Source organism: Chrysemys picta, chromosome 7 (genome assembly GCF_011386835.1).
Source record: "Chrysemys picta bellii isolate R12L10 chromosome 7, ASM1138683v2, whole genome shotgun sequence".
Lineage (NCBI taxonomy): Eukaryota > Metazoa > Chordata > Testudines > Emydidae > Chrysemys > Chrysemys picta.
Window position 1 is genome coordinate 114,229,225 of NC_088797.1, and position 17,525 is coordinate 114,246,749.

The 17,525-nt window shown below is 44.1% G+C and overlaps 1 protein-coding gene across 4 annotated transcripts in view; it reads right to left on the reverse strand.

Annotated features, from left to right (window-relative positions):
• The window catches only part of SLC18A2 (solute carrier family 18 member A2), a 57,915-nt gene that overhangs the window by 26,787 nt on the left and 13,603 nt on the right, over positions 1–17,525 (reverse strand). For all 4 annotated transcript variants that reach the window (XM_005310347.5, XM_008166311.4, XM_042855305.2 and 1 more), the window contains 6 exons: positions 9,869–9,927; positions 6,767–6,850; positions 3,346–3,438; positions 1,959–2,048; positions 1,807–1,850; positions 1,661–1,721 (listed from right to left, as the gene is read on the reverse strand). In XM_005310347.5, coding sequence (XP_005310404.1) covers positions 1,661–1,721; positions 1,807–1,850; positions 1,959–2,048; positions 3,346–3,438; positions 6,767–6,850; positions 9,869–9,927 — 431 coding nt within the window. The remainder of the gene's footprint in view (positions 1–1,660; positions 1,722–1,806; positions 1,851–1,958; positions 2,049–3,345; positions 3,439–6,766; positions 6,851–9,868; positions 9,928–17,525) is intronic.

A 17,525-nucleotide genomic window follows, 5' to 3' on the forward strand; every position in this document is an offset into this window, starting at 1 on the left:
AATCAGGAATTTGACCTACACTCAGAGGCCCTGGAGCCTGAACTTATAACTATGAAACTAATACCTCCAAAATGAGAATGCAGAAGACATTTTAAAGTGTCAATCCATTTATAACTCCTAAAGGCTGGTCCACACTAACCCCCCACTTCGAACTAAGATATGCAACTTCAGCTACATGAATAACGTAGCTGAAGTCGAAGTATCTTAGTTCAAACTTACCGCGGGTCCACACACAGCAGGCAGGCTCCCCTGTCGACTCCGCGTACTCCTCTCGCGGAGCAGGAGTACCGGCGTCGACGGCGAGCACTTCTGGGATCGGACCCGGAGGTAAGTATAGACGTACCCTTAAATGCTCATGACTTTTACTTGTGTTTAGCAAGGCTTCCCACTGGAGCTGCAGTGAAAAGTTTGCCCTGGTAGCTAATTCTGGATTACAAGTCTGTCATACTCCATTAATTTCCTGTATATTGCAACCTGACAGTTCCCAGTAGGCTCACAATGAACAGTGGCATCCCGACCCAATCCCTTAGGATAGCACCCTGAGAGAGAGAATGGAAAATTCAAACTTATTTGAGCCTAAGGTGTGACCTACATTGCTACATCAGCCAGGATTGCGCTTCCTGTGAGAAAGATTAATCAAATGAATAATGCCTGTAATAGCAAATGACACTTACCATTAGACCCTGAGCTACCTGCGAGCAGGTGCATTTCCCAGAATCCTATAAACATAGTTCATTCCCTAGGTACAATCCAAACTCACACCCTTTCTAATGAAAACAAAGTTCAGCTTAATCCTTTCCCCCAGGCTTGGATGCTCTGATAAATCTTCCCTCACAACTGCTCAGCCACATGCTGGATCTTCTTTCTCCCCAGACAGCCACACTTCCCATATATCAAGGTAGCACAATTGTCTCTTGACTCCAGGTTCACCTACATTGTGTATGAGATTGTGAATAGCATCTCATGTAGACGTACCCTGACATCCCCTGGGTATGTACTTGCTTATGGAGCTAGTACAGAAGCCCGCATGCGGCATCTTCACTTCTATTTTTTCGTGAACTAGCTAGAGTACAGCTAACGCAGGTACAGCTACACAAGCTGCCATTCATATCCCTGGCTGCAATGTAGACATACCCTCAGTGAGTCAGCAAAACTCACTTAACCCCTTCCCAACAAAACCAACACCTGTTAACAGGTTGGAGTGTTTCCAATCTACCAGTCTGTTGCAATTCCATTAGAGTTTTCCTTATTGCAAAGCATTTATCCTAGTAAATAATAGGCTTTGAAAAAGAGTTACGTATGTGTTTAGCTGACCAGAAGTGGGTATTGACATAAGTCTAACTGATATAAGTATTATTTCCTGAAAATTTCTCAGGTGAACAATGCATGCTTTACATAGACCTATGCAGAGACAGATGTGAACCATAAACTCTGCTCTTTGGGAAGTTCAAAGTCTGAATCCAAGACTTGCATCTTGAGCCCATCTGAATGTCCATGACTTATTTTGTTCATGGAACCTTGTTTTAAATTAACATTGCAAATAATTGTGATGCATTGGTAGAAAGTTATTCGTAACCAGGGCCAGAGTAAGGCAGTCTGGGATTCAAGGTACAGCAAAAAAGCACAGTCAGAATTAAATTGTATAAGAATTAAACTGTACCTGCGGCAATAATGATATATGGATCTCTCAAGAGGGTCAGTAATGGTGTCCCTTTTTGAGTCTGTCAGACAAATAACAAAACCTCAGGGTTAGGAAGGGCAAAACATCACCCATTATATAAAGTGTTTTTTTATGGTGGTACTTACTTCTGGTTGTGCTCTGGATGGTTGTAGAATAAATAACTGAACAGCTGCAAAAAGAAATAAATGCTGTAGCTGTTGTTTAAGAAGGTGGCTATACTACGTAGTAAAATCAATGAATGAATTAAACAGAATTATGAATGTTAGTATTTACTGACCTCCATCTAACAGAGCTAATGCTGCCAACACAAGGAAAGGTGCTGTCTTTCCCACAAACTCATACATCACACTCCCAAAAGGTGGACCCACTAGGAAAGAAAAACAAGGAAAACATTCATGGTCCTTTTTCTTTTAAGATTTCAGCACATTGGGGGAGCAGTTCTCTTAACACTGAAATTCAATGCCAAAATTCCCATCCATCTTAATGGTCATTAATTAAAATAACCAAAGCACTGTAACTCAGTATGAGGAACATATTTAGATAGAATAGATTAGATTAGATTATTTTCCAGGGTTTGTTGTCTGCAGTCTACAAACATTGCCTAAACAAGAAATGTCAAGCATGGGCCACATCCCACTTGCTTTACTCTCACAATCAGGTCCACTGATTTCCCTAGTACTATCTGTGTGAATAAGGCAAGCAGGATTTTGTCCCTATGGAAGTAAGAATGCTAGAAACCTGACAAAAGGTCTGAAAGGTGCTCATGAGGATGAGTATAGTAGAAATACTGATCTTAGGGTATGTCTACACCCAGCCGCTAATTCGGTGGCTGGCAATCGAAGTTCTGGGTTCGACTTATTGCGTCTTGTCTGGACGCGATAAGTCGAACCAGGAAGTGCTCGCCGTCGACTGCGGTACTCCAGCTAGACGAGAGGAGTACCGCGGAGTCGACGGGGGAGCCTGCCTGCCGCATGTGGACCGAGGTAAGTTCGAACTAAGGTACTTCGAACTTCAGCTACGTTATTCACGTAGCTGAAGTTGCGTACCTTAGTTCGATTTGGTGGTTTAGTGTAGACCAAGCCTTAGAGCCTGTTAATGCTGCAGTCAGGAAGATTTTTTGCCACTGACTTAAATTGGAACAGGATGGGCCCAAACCTTTGGCAGATCTATGTTCAACTCTTGGATTTAAAAATAGATTTATGTGGATGAGAACATAGCCCATCGTGTTTGTATTTCTAACTTCAAAGGCTTTTCCAAACAAACTGCAGCTGCACCGCTTAAAAGCCACTTACGTAACTGAGAATGAACAATGATATCTCTGGATGTTAATCACTGTTCTCCAGCACACAGTTAAGGAGAGGCATTCTGAATCAGAGAAGATGATTGGTGACAGACTTTGAAAGTCAGAAGATTTGTCTTCCTTTAGCAAAATGTATCTGCATATTAAATTTATTTTAACTTTTTAAAACTATTTTTAGTGTGTACTGTTAATATAATCTGGAGATAGGATGACAAAATCCTATTTCACAGACAGGAGATACCAAGTGGAATCTCCTATAGCATCCATACAATACAGATATGCATTGTGGGTTTTTTGGATTTGGGGCAGGGGATTGGTTGGTTTTTGGGTTTTTTTGTTCCTATTAATATTTCATCTCACTGACCTAATACTCCCATAGCCAGTCCTCCTAATGCAATTCCCATTGCATTGCCTCTCTCTTCATCATTTGTATAAACACTGGCCAGCATACCCATCCCTAAAATAAAAAATAAAAAAAATTAGTCAGTTCTATAATATAACTTATTTTCATCATACACCAGTTTATTGAATATTAGGAGATGTGATATTAGACATTTACTCTGTGTGTGTGTTTATATACATATAAACACACACACACACACACACACACACACACATTTTGTCCCTATGGAAGTAAGAATGCTAGAAACCTGACAAAGGGTCTGAAAGGTGCTCATGAGGATGAGTATAGTAGAAATACTGATCTTAGGGTATGTCTACACCCAGCCGCTAATTCGGCGGCTGGCAATCGAAGTTCTGGGTTATATATATATATATATATATATAAACACACACACACATATATACACACACATATATATATATGCATGCCTCCACATGTAACTTCCACTGAAATCAAAGGAAGTCCTTCAAGCATAGATGGCTTATAAGGTTATGCCTCATTATATATGCCATCACACACACAAAAACTATATTAAAAGAACATTAGTTTGCAAAATCAAGCACTCATGGGAAATGCCAGAACGAAGGCTGCCTGTGCAACCTTACTTTGGACCCCTTCTATGTATTCATTATGATATAGTCACTACATGATCACACACTATTTTTTTTCCATGTAGTGCACCGAATGGAGACTGCTCACTGAATGAGCAGCTAGTCAATATGTTGTTTACTCCTTGTTCAATGTGTGGTCCTAGGCCTTATTTACTGTACACAATTCAAACCCTGGCTGAAGACAGAATTACTAATTTCTTCATGGACTTTTCAAGGGTGCTCATCATTATACAATAAGTGCTTCACAAACATTAATGCATTTCGTTTCAGAACACCCCTGTAAAATCAGGGGATACTGATATCTGTTCTGTGGTCAATAGTATCTGTTATTTTGGGTGCCCAAATTGAGATGCCTAGGACCTGACTTTTTCAGAGTACTTAGCACTATACAGCAGTTTATATGTTCAATGCACAGCTCCCACTGTATTCTGTTGCAGCTGCCAGTGTTCAGCAGTACTGTAGATCAGACCCCAGAGTCTCAAGTCAGGTGCTCAGAAAATGAGGAACACACAATTGGTGACCACTTGTGAAAAGTCTGGTTTAAGTGACTTGACTAGCAGCACATAGGAACTGCGTGGCAAAAGCTGGGATAGAATTCAGTTCTCTAGGGCAGCATTCTACTACTTTAACCATGAGTCTATTCTTTGTCTGCCTGAAATCCCCTGTCTCATTCACTACATTTTCCAACTTCTGCAACAAGTGAGGTTGGGATCAGAGCAGGTCAATCCTGTGCACTGAATGTGGTAGGGTTTCTGTGGAAAAAATAGTATGCGATCATGTAACAAAGACTGTATCATAAAGCATTTACATGCAAGCAATCTTAATTCTGTCATTTCCTAATTTTTGAGTGTGATTTTGCAATCTTATTTGTTATGTTATGCATCCGAAGAAGTGGGCAGTAGCCCACGAAAGCTTATGCTCTAATAAATTTGTTAGTCTCTAAGGTGCCACAAGTACTCCTGTTCTTTTTGCGGATACAGACTAACACGGCTTCTACTCTGAAACTTTGCAATCTTATTGTTCTTTTTCTCTAATTTCCTTTATAAAAGCAAACTGAAAAAAACCAAATTCCCTCATGAGTCATGTGGCGGCATACTGACAAGCAAAGGGGTCACCAGCAAGGTTGGAATCTTTAGAGTCACTGTACAGACTTCTGCCACTTGAGCTAACTGATAGCAGTAGCAGGTTGTCATCTTCTATGTGGACCAACACTAAAGGCAGATGGGACACTTTGCCATTGGATTTCACAGATATTTGCTGACAGCAGAGGAATGGGGAGACTGGGAATTGTCGATTCTGTTCCAGGCTCTGGAGGGGAAGTATACTATAGTTGGCATAGACCAGTGGTCCCCAACATTTTTGGTCTGGCGGGCGCCAGATGACGAGCCACGGAGGACCATGGCGGCGGACGAGCATGCACCGAAATGCCGCCGACAAGTGGCAATGTCAATAGGCGTCACCGCCGAAATGCCGCCGACAAGCAGCGTCATCCAGAGGCGTCGCCGCCGAAATCGGCAGCATTTCGGTGGCGATGCCTCTGGATGCTGCTGCTTGTTGGCGGCATTTTGGCGGCTGCTCGTCCGCCGGTCAGTATGCGGACGCTCTTAGATGCCCGCACCCTGTTGGGGACCCCTGGCATAGACTATTCTTCTCATTCCTCCCCAAGCATGACCCTTTCTATCCTGTCCCCTCCAACCTATCCCTCTCCAAGTCCTGTCTCTTTTCTATCCCTTGCTCTTCATCACAGCCCCATTCTTCTCACATAGACAGCCCCTTCTCAGGCTTCTCATCCCAGTCCTAGTGTCCCTCCCACTGGACTCCTCATCTCATTGATGTTCCTGGCATCACTGAAAGTATAGAAAAGATGGTTTTCCCTGCCATTGATTCAGATGCCCAGACTTTGGACCTGCACACCCAAGCAGCCCAGAGCTGCAGGAAAGTCCTGCTCAGCCCTGGGCTGGAGCATGCCCAGTGCAGATGGAGTCTTCATGGAATTTAGCTGCCAACCTCTTAACAAGTCTTTGCTAAGCATGTGCGTGCTGCAATTTTGCAAAAATTTAAATTGGCTAAATTTGCGTGGGTTTTCATGAAGATGGCAAAAGGCACATCCCTGACACAGAGGCCACTCATTGCTAAATTTCAAGTCCCTGTTCCAAAGCATGGAGGCTTTTTGTAACCAAAACAAAAAATAAAAAAAAAAGTTGATATGATTTTTTTTTTAAATGGTCAAAAAACAATGTGTTTTTCCCTAGCCTCATTCTTATTCAGACCCTCATTCTGCAAACTATTTTGATGCAAAATTTTCCAAAAAAAATATAATTAAAAACAATTCCACCTGAGGCAGACTCCCAGCATAGAAATCTCAGCCCAAACAGTTAAGGTTTGGCAAAGTTTTAAGCAACTGAAAACAGGGTCTTATAATGGGAAGTGGCAAGTTACAAGGCTTCAGTGCAGACATCTATTCTTGCAGATCTTTTACATTGATTAAAAGAATTAAAAAATCGAAAGACACTTGTACACAAGTACCCGAAAAAGCATAGATCTTTAGTCTTCTACAGTAACGTGACCCAAATACCAAATAATTTAGAAGTGACATTTCTCTGAGATACTTTCAGCCAGCCTCTTGCATACAAAGTAAAATGAATGTAATTGAATTCAACATTAATTATTGAAACTGCCAGACAAAATACACAATTAAGGAAATGACTGTCACTAGAATGACAAGCTAAAATACAGTTAATTGAATCTATCATATACACTTTCATTCTTACCAGCCACAGAAGAACAGGAGGAACCCACTCCTTGAAGAGATCTTGCTATGAACAGCAATGTATAGCTTCCCGAGAAGGCAAACACTGCAGAAAAGGCCGAGGTAGATTTTTAAAATCAGGTTAAATCTAACAAGATTAAAACGTTAAAGATATTTTAACAATCATGAAAACACCATTCAGCCAAGTGTTTTCTGTCACTGTTGTCACTTTCAATGCTAACTACGTTATTTTCTCTTATTACATTTAGATTTGTCAGTGTTGAATCGTTTCTCCACATCTAAGCCTCCTGGTAACACAGAAAAAAAAATGTATACAAGCTATCTTTACTAATGAGTAAGGGTTAGAATATGCACTGGTCTAATGCAACTGCCCCTGCCTTCACTCCATCTCCCTGCCCTGCTGCATTAGCATGGTCCAATTGGCAGCTCCAGGCATTGGGGAGAGCAGGGGCTGCACCCCAGATGCTCCTTCCCACAAGTAAGTGGGCAAAGGGAGGCTTAGGAATGGCTCTACTCTGCTCCCCATTATGTTCTGCCTCGCATAGTTGGCTGGGCATGCAGAGGACTGGGTGGCACCCCTGATAGGACTCTAGCAACTTACAGCTCCTCCTAATCGGGGAGCACCAGAGAAACGGTGTCTGTGAGGCACAGTGCCTCCCAGTGCTGCCCCTGGAGGACTGCATTTGTGCACCGGCCCTTTCATAAGGCTGTACTTAAAGGCACTATTTAACCTCTGAGTCTTGGGTACTGCACCGGATCCTACACTCTACTCTGGAAAGACTCCCCACTGACATTAGTGTAGGGCAGAGGTAAGCAAAATACGGCCCAGGGCCCACATCTGGCCTGCGGGACCGTCCTGCCCAGCCCTTGAGCTCCCAGACAGGGAGGCTAGCCAGCCCCCGGCACCTCCCCCACTACTCCCCTTCTCTGCAGCCACGCCGCCGCGTGGGCAGCACTCTGGGCGGTGGGGCTGCGTGCTCCTGCAGGGCAGTGCGTCAGCATGTCTGGCTCCAGCCAGGCGGCGCGGCTCCTAGACATGCTGCTCTGAGCGGCATGGTAAGGGGGCTGGGGCGTTGGATAAGGGGCTGGGGGTCCTGGGGGCAGTCAGGGGACAGGGAGCAGGGGACGGTTGGATGGGGCGGAGGTTCTGGGGGGCGGTCGGGACGGGGAACGGGGGGTTGGATAGGCATGGGGTCCCAGGGGGCCTGTCAAGGGGCGGGAGTGTGGATAGGGGTCAGAGCAGTCAGGAGACTGGGAGCAGGGGGATTGGATGGGGGTGGGGTCCCGGGGGTGGTTAGGGGACAAGGAGCAAGGGGGGTTGGATGGGTCGGAGGTTCTGAGGGGGGCAGTCGGGGGCGGGATGTGGGAGGGGTCGGATATGTGGCGGGGGCCAGGCTGTTTGGGGAGGCACAGCCTTCCCTACCCGGCCCTCCATATAGTTTTGCAACCCCAATGTGGCCCTCGGGCCAAAAAGTTTGCCCACCCCTGGTGTAGGGTGAACACTTGTCCCTGAAAACAAGGAATGTACTCTTTCAGGGCCTGTTCCTGTGTCACTGTCAGTTTTACAAAATCTGCAAGTTGGCCACTTGAAGGAGTACCCAACCAGCTGAGCTGGTGAAACTGACAATTTGCGGGCTGAACACACATGAGTCTCAAGTACCTCCTCCCCCGACCTTGCACGAGCCCTTGAACCAGCCCTCATGTGCACTGTAGTGAGGCGGTGTGGCTCCCCACTGCCCCAGAGTGGGAAGAGCCCATCTGGAGGCCGGAGTGGGCAGAGCTAGGGAGCTCAGAGCCCGTCCCTCAGAGGGTCAGGCGGTGACCCAGAAGTATAAAGGCTCGCTCTCAGAGCTCAGTAAGGCCTGAGCCACCAGACAGGCCAGACACCTCCAGCTTAGCTCGTGACTGGGAAAACTCTGCGGCCCAAGGCGGCTGCCAGGACTGGCCGGGCCTGCCCTGCGCTCGCTACCCGGAGGAGTTGCCGGGCCTGCCGCTCGCCCACTACCCAGAGGAACCTATGGTGCTGGACCCCGCCCCCCCAGAGGACAACACCCTGACCCAGGTACTACCCGAGGAGGAGTCTGGAAGTAGCCTGGAGGCAACCAACCCTTGTCTGGCTGCAGCACTGCAAGACCCCATGTCAGTGTGTTGTGGCCAGGATCCCCACTGACTATGCAGCGAGTCTTCTGCCGCTGCTAGGGCCCCGGGCTGGGACGTAGTGGAGTGGAAGGGCCTGCGAACCCCTGCCACCCAACTTGTGGGTGGCAGTCTCTCTCCCAGGCCTGAGGAGGCTTGGGCCTATTGCTGTTGCTCAGCCCTGCCTGAGGGCCTGAGCCCCTGACTCATTATCGCCCTGCCCTGACCCAGGGGCTGGGCTCCCAACTGTTTGTACTGCTACTGCTCAGCCCTGCCTCAGGGCCTGCGCCTTTGATTCCTTGTTGCCCTGCCCTAGGGCCTGGGCTTATTGCTACTGTTTATAGTGCCAGTGCTCAGCTCCAGCCCGAGGGCCTGAGCACCTGACCCAGTGTTGCCCCACCCTGACCCAGGGCCCGGGCTTACAATATTTGTTCCTGTTACAGCAAGAGCTGCCGAGGGAGACCCCGCGGCCAGACTAATTCCCCAACATCAACTGTGTGTAGTGAGCCGGTGTGGCTCCCTGCCACCCCGGAGAGGGTTGAGCCCCGGCAAACCCTTGTACATGCACATGCACATATGGCTTTATTCTATTCTTTCACCAGTTTTCACTGAGTCTGATAGAATTACTTATGATTTGTGCTAGTATGAGCCATAGTCTAATTCATAGGGTGGCAGAAAACAAGTCAGGTGAGTTTCTCAGATAAAGAGAAGGAATAGGCATCCTTTTCTCCTACCATCCCATGTACACCTACTTGATGCCCACCAAAATCACTCCAGACAAGCATTCAAATCTCAGCACCAACTTCTTCCTGTAACAGGCACCCCAATATTTTACTTTGAAAATAAGGTTGCCTCCCCTCCCTCCCCCCCGATATAAACATGGAGTCTTCTGAGAGAGTCAGGTCCGCTGGATCATTTATGAATAATGCAGCATCTGCATCAAAGTATGCAAAAAACAGACACTTACTAATTGTTGACACAAACATGATGCAGAAGCCAGCAAACATTGGAATCTGGTAGCCTATTCTGGAAAACAAAGTCAACACAAATATATTTAAGAATGGTACTTTTTCATGCACACTTTAAAAGAGTTTTGTTCAAGTAAAATCCTTGCTGAAGGCAAAGGAGGGTTGCTTTTATGTATTAAGAAAATTGCAAAATCTTAGCTGCTAGATTTGTGGGTTTTGGACTTGAATCAATGTATGTTGGGCCACATGATTAGAATTGTCTGTGGTATAGATACATACCTTCTCACTCAATAGATTGTACTCTGTATCAGAAATCTCAAATGACTTGCTCCTTGTAATTCTAGTTGGGGAGGCTCTAGCTTTTTTGCCTTCCCAAGCACGGCAGTCAGGCAGTCTTCAGCGGCATGCCTGCGGAAGGTCCGCCGGTCCCGCAGCTTTGGTGTACCCGCCGCTGAAATGCCACCGAATCCACGGGACCGGGGGACCTCCCGCAGGTAAGCCACCGAAGGCTGCCTGACTGCCGCCCTCGCAGGGACCGGCAGGGCGCCTCCCACAGCTTGCTGCCCCAGGTGCGCGCTTGGAGCGCTGGTACCTGGAGCTGCCGCTGGTTCTATTGGTCTAACTCTGCAATCCCCCTAGGCTTCAGGGGGGGTTGCATGGGGTGTAAGCCTGGCAGAATTTGGCTCTGAATATTGAACTCTGAAATATTCTACTAATGTGTCACTGTTAGTTAAGAAACTCTTCTGTTCTTCTCTATACACTCAAACTAGACTACCAAGAGCACGTAAAACAGTCCCACTAACTGCAGTGAGAGATGGTCAGGCCAATGACAGACTCAGTCTACTAGCCCTTACCTGGGAAAAATTTCCATTGACTTGATCAGGAGTTTTGCCTACACTAGAACTGCAGGATTGGGCCCAAAGAGTCTTAAAATAACACTTTGCTTCTCCTGTGGCTTCAGGAATAAGAATACAGCTGATCAAAATGCTTCATTGGCAACATTTTGCTACAAAGAAATGGCTTTTTCATCAAAATGAGTATTTCCATGGGATGTGAGCCTTGTTATGTGAACCTCAAATGTATTTGTAAAGAAATCCTTTAAGGGCTCCAAACCTTCACAGTGCTGATTGTTTCTTAAGAGATGCAGAATGACCCTTTCAATGACTTGCAAGGATCGGGTCCTTAAATGGGTAGGCTTGATCGGTTTAGCACTGCAAGCAAAACAGTGGAAGAATTTCTGTTGTAGAACTTTTGTTCCTATTTACTATTTACTAAATCTTTAATATATAGGGAAAAACAAACATAATGAACTATACATAAACTTCTCATAATGTTAACCATTTGCTACTTAACCTTAACTCTACCTGAAACATTTGATTATATATAATATGAGTAGTTAAAATAAATATCAATTCTTTGTATTACAGTTCACAAAAAATTGCTTATAAAAATTCAAATAATTTTAAATCTTATTCTGCCTTATCCTTATTTTATGGACAAACTGATTTTTTAAAAATAAGATAAATAACAGAAGTAAACTTCAGAGAAGGAGAAAAGAGACAAGGAGGAAAGGAAGTGGGCAGAGAAGACGGAAAGACGATAGGGAGGGGCCATGCATTTAATAAGCTCATTCAGCTACTGTAGAACTTCTTTCAGTCAGTGTGTTGTACTTTTAAGTAATAGAATGCTGCTGAGTTATATGGACTAAATGGCATGGTCCTGAACTAAATGAAACTCTAATTGTTAATGGGAATCTTCCTTAATTAAGGGCTGCAGAAAATACATCTGTCTTAGAAAGGCAAATGCTACACTCACTCGTGTGCAGAACTCCCATTAGCATCAGTGGGAGTTCCGTATATGCAAGAAATATAGAATATATAAGTTTATGGAAGGGATGGTAAAATGGGATAGCCTAATTTTGGCAATTAATTGATCTTTGACTATTAGCAGTAAATATGCCCAATGGCCTGTGATAGGACACTAGATAGGGTGAGATCTGAGTTACTACAGAGAATTCTTTCCTGGGTGTCTGGCTGATGAGTCTTGCCCACATGCTCAAGGTTTAGCTGATCACCATATTTGGGGTTGGGAAGGAATTTTCCTCCAGGCAGATTGGCAGAGGCCCTGGGGGTTTTTCGCCTGCCTCTGCAGCATGGGGCATGGGTCACTTGCTGGAGGATTCTCTGCACCTTGAAGTCTTTAAACCACAAGTTGAGGACTTCAATAGCTCAGACATAGGTCAGGGGTTTGTTACAGGAGTGGGTGGGTGAGATTCTGTGGCCTGCGTTGTGCAGGACGTCAGACTACAAGATCATAATAGTCCCTTCTGACCTTAAAGTCTATGAGTCTATATAAAATAAAAATTTGCAATGGAGATTAGAAGGGGGAGTTTTGCCCTAAATGCTTCTCCTCTATTAAAAATAATATGGCACAATTATTTAGGCATTATGCTAACAATTAAAACAAATAGGATTAGGTAACTGGACTGGGACACAGAAAATCTGAGTTCAAGTCCTAGTTCTGCCACAGGCTTCATGTATGACTTTGAACAAGTCACTTAATCTCTCTCTGTCTCAGTTTCCCATCTGTAAAATGAGGCTAATATCCTCCTTTTTTCTGTCTTGTCAACTTAGATTGTAAGCTTTTCAGGGCAGGCACCATTTTGTAGTATGTGCAAGTACCAGGCACTGTCCAATGGGGTCTCTGGGAGAGTGACAAGGTATAAAGGTGCACTGGTAGACAACAACCCAGTAACATATCATCAGGCTGATCTGGGCAGGGGAAGGTGTGTCCCCCGTCCTTTCCCAGCTGACTGAAGGTAGAAAGGGTTATTAGCCATTAGTCTGAGTTTTATTCTGATTTTGAGTTTGCGTTTTCTGGAAATAAAGCAAGCCCTGAATAAGTGTGTGAAAAAACCTATGGTTTGGACTTTATTTTTCTATCCCTAGCTGGTAGTCTGAACACCAGTTTACATGGTGGTACTGCAATAAGAAAACAAGGTAAGGAAAGGGAATAGATGGGAAGGAAACCCATATATAAGAAGCTAACAGTAGTCGTTCTAAGAAAAACCTGTTTGGATGCTCAGTAAAGTGAGGTCTTGATTATGTCTGTCAATAATGGCACCGCAGATATGCCCTGATGGACAAAGATCAGAATTAAAAGAGGAGCGACCAGAATCTCTGCTGCTAGTAAGGAAATCCCAAAAATCTGTATCATTTATGAGAGTAAGGTTGTGAGGAAGCAGACTGATGCTGACCATAGGTGCATTGAATTCAAATTGTTATTTGCATGAGGATACATGCTAAGGTGACATTCCTGCTGAAGTCCCCAACACCAGTTTAGAGAACTCAGCTGTAACATCCCCCATATACCCTAGTTGGCTAAACCAAGAGAACAGATACTAATTTAGGATCCAATCCTGCCGCATTGGAGCAGGTCAAACTCTACTGGTCTGCAGGATCCAGGCCTTCAAGTTCTAACTTACTTCACTGTCTTTAAGTCATCTTTCTACTCATGGAAATTCTGTAGACAGAAGGTACTGAGGAAACCTATATGTTGGAACCCACTGGTCCTGAACTGTAAGATTTTTATATAGTGTTTTTCATCGCTATATCTTAAAACATTTTACAAAGATGGATAAGCATTATTATTATTCTTGCTTTATCGTGGGGAAACTGAAGCACAGAGAGAGAAAATGACTTGTACCGTGATCAGAGCATGTCTGGGAAAGAACTAGGAATAGAACCCAGATCTCCTGTCCCATGTGCCCTATCTAGTGGGCCATGCCACCTAATGCAGTTGGTTAGGATTTGATACAAAACTTTTTGTCCATATAGACATTAATTGCTGTATGCCCAGATTTCATTTGTACGTATTCATTTCCCTTAGCTGAATCAAAACAGAATTTCAAATGTCTTTAATCCTTCAACAGTATGAGGCAAAGGTATTGGTTCAATGCAAGATGTGTTTGCTGGCTCAAGTTATTATAGCCCTGGAACCCTCTCCTATGGAAATTACACAGGGAAAGGAAAGGCTTGCCTGAAATCTTGCCCAGGGTTGGGGGAGACATTGATCTGATGCAGCAATTAACTCGGCATGGGGCTTCTGGCTCACTAGAGGGCAGGGGTTGGGTTTAACAAATAGGCTTGGGGAAACCCACACCTTACAGATGTGCAGTGTCTCTTCCTGTTTGGTCCTCTCTTAATACACCTGCACATCGTCCTAAAATAGCAGCACTGATTAGTTGGTTGCCGGGCTACCATTAGGTCCTGTAGCTGTGTTCTCTGACCCCTCCAATAGAGTTTACAATGCACAGATTAGGAGTTTGTGCTCTGATCAGACCAGTTACTAAACTTTTTTTTACATGTAAATAAGCCCACATAGCAACTATTTTAATTGCTCCTCCCTCTTTCTCCTGGGCCACTCCCCCTCGTTGCTCTATGGTGCTTTGTGTACAGGGGGAAATTGTGACTACGCAAAAGGTTGGAACATTTCATGTAGCTTCTGTTCCCTTCCCATGACTTTCCTCCCCAGATTTGTGATATCCCTACACCATATAGCAGAGGAAAACCCTGAGACCTGTAAATCTCTTCTATCTCTACTGCTCCTTTTTCTTTCACTCTCTTTAATTCCACAAGTAGGGAATTACTTGCTCAGTGGTAAATCTGAGACAAAATCCAATATGTTTCAAAGGGCTCTCTGCAGCTAGAAAAGCTTTCGCAAGTATTTCTGACTTCAGGAAAAATACCTATCATTAATCAGTGGGGGAAGGCAGCTATGGATAAAGTATGTATAAATTGCTGAGATTCAGTGACAAGATGGATCCAATATTACAGGATTGTCTGGTAGTGATTACACTCATGTAACCCTTCTGCCAGGTGGCATTGGCAGCAACAAGGTTCCATATCTAGGGGTTCCTCTTAACAGTACAAGACAAATCCAGCTCAAGCCCCCACCCAGAAATCTGAAAGAACTAAACACCCCTCAGTGCCAAGAGGCAATTCTTCCCTGCTCACAAGCACCAAATCTGTATATGACAAAAGAAAACTTGTATTAAGAGCCAAAGGAAACTTATTAATTTGGGAAAACTCCACAATAATAACTCAAAAGTAAGTCCACAATAGTGAAGTAACAATAAGTAAGACATCTGCCCCATAGTATCTTGAACACAAGTCCTTTGCCTCAGTTTCCCACCTTGCAGAGTGAAAGTCCAATGGGTGAATGTGGCATGTTAAAGGGACTTCCTTCTGCTGCACCCCCCCTAACAGTTGGTTGTCCTAGCTCAGTGAAGTGCCAGAATTCAGAGGTGCATTCACATGGGTTCATCTCCTGCCCCTGAACATATGAGCAAGAATCAACCAGCCAAGCACCTGGGAGAGAGACTGCTCGGTGCCACCTCAGAGCTCTGGCCCATCCCATCCAATGAGCCATCTCCAACTATGGCCATACCTGATACATCAGAGGAAGAAGGTCAACCCCCACCCAGAAATCATGGTGGAGGAGGATCTCTTCCTGACCTTTGCAGGTGACCAGCTGAAACCCTGAAGCATAAGCTTTTTGGAACCTAAGACATAAACCATAAGTAAGCCCTAGGGCCTGTTGAGCCCGGCCCTCTGCCATCACAAACAACACCATCATGCAATTCCACTCATAAATTTGCCCAGTTGTCTCTTAAAACTAATTATGTTTGCCTCCATAACTCCTACTGGAAGGCTGTTCCAGAACTTCACCCCTTTGATGGTTAGAAATCTTCTAATTTACAGCCTGAATTTGTTCATGACCAGTTTATATCCATTTATTCTTGTGCCAGCATTGTCCTTTAGCTTAAATAGCTCTTCACCCTCCTTGATATTTACCACCTAATGTATTTATGGAGGGGAATCGTATTCCCCTATCAGCCTTCTTTTTGCTAAACTAAACAAGCCAAGCTCTTCCAGTCTCCTCTCATAAGGTAGGCTATCTTAGTAGCTCTTCTCTACACCTATTCCAGTTTAAATTCATCTTTCACAAATGTGGGTCACCAGAACGGTATACAATATACCAAATGAGGTTTTACCAGTTCCTTTCCCAATGGCATTAATACTTCTCTATCTCTACTGGAAATGCCTCAGCTGATACATCCTACATTGCATTTGCCTTTTTCACAGCCACGTCACAATGGTGGCTCATTGTCATCTTATGATCAACCCCCCAACACCCTGGTCTTTCCCTTCCTCTGTTGCTTCCAGCTGATCAGCCCCCAACTTGTAGCACAAATTCTTATTATTAGACCTTAAATGCATGATCTTGCACTTTGTACTATTGAATTTCATCCTATTTCTGTCACTCCAGTCTTCAACGTCATCCAGATCTACCAATATTATATTCCAGTCCTCCTCTGTATTGATGATGCTTCCCAATGTAGTATCATTAGCTCCTCCATTTTGTGCCAAGGTCATTAATAAAAATATTGAATAAAAGTGGTCCCAAGACCAATCCTTGAGTAACTCCATTAGTTACTTATTTCCAGTCCGATAATTCACCTTTCAGCAAAACCCGTTGCCTTCTTCCTTTTAGCCAGTTCCTTATCCACCTTACAATTCTTGTATAGGTCCCCAGCTTTCCTAATTTAACTAATAATTTCCCATGTGGTACCATGCCAAATGCTTTACTGAAATCCCAGTATATTAGATCTATTGCACTTCCCCTTATCTAAAAAATCTGTTATTTTCTCAAAGGAGGAAAACAGGTCACTCTGGCATGATCTATTTTTGGTAAACTTGTGTTACATTACATCCCCTTTACCATTTACTTCCATGAATTTAATTATTTTTTTCCCCTGCCCTTTAGTCATACAATAAAGAAAATAACATTTCATTGCCTCTGCGTCCAAGACTAAAGTAAAGTTTAACCCACAACAGCCCAAATTGATCACCTAGGCAAAGCAGGTCTGTCTGCTGATCACCTAGGCAAAGTAGGTGTGTCTATGCAAATATCTTTTGCTCCTGAGGGGGGGTCCTCCCCAATTCATCAATAGAAGCAGGAAAGAGTTCATTCAGACCCTGGTTTACACTAATTAGCGAGATTACTTTACGGTGGTGAGATAAACCATTGATGGATTTTTGTGCTGCAGTGAAATAAAATTGAAACAAGGCAAAGGTAGCAGAAACAGTGGGTTTTGTTTGTTTGTTTTTTGTTCCTTCCACTGGTACAAATACTTTGATTTCAGTGCCATTACTCCAGAATAGTATTGGTGTAACTGAGAATAGGCTGTCTGTGTTCTGCATTTTGGCATGTTTACTCTGAGAATTCTGCCATTTTCAGCAAAGGCAATTTAGTCTATCCTCTCACTGTTGTCCTGTTACCTCATACTTCTGTTCTCTTGGTATAGGTGAATGGGCCTGATTCTTAACTTCCTTACGCCTTCTGTAGTCATTTACACAAGTAAATGGTAGATCATCAGCTGAACATGACTCCCAGTGTGATGCTGTGGCCAGTGAAGAGCCACAAGAATTATTAAAGCATTAGAAAACATGCCTTACAGTGACAGAGCTCAATCTATTTAGCTTACAAATAGAAGGTTAAGGGGTGACTTGATTAGCTCATACATACGCATGTGGTGGAACAAATATTTGATAATAGGCTCTTCACCCTAGCAGACAAAGGTACAACAAGATC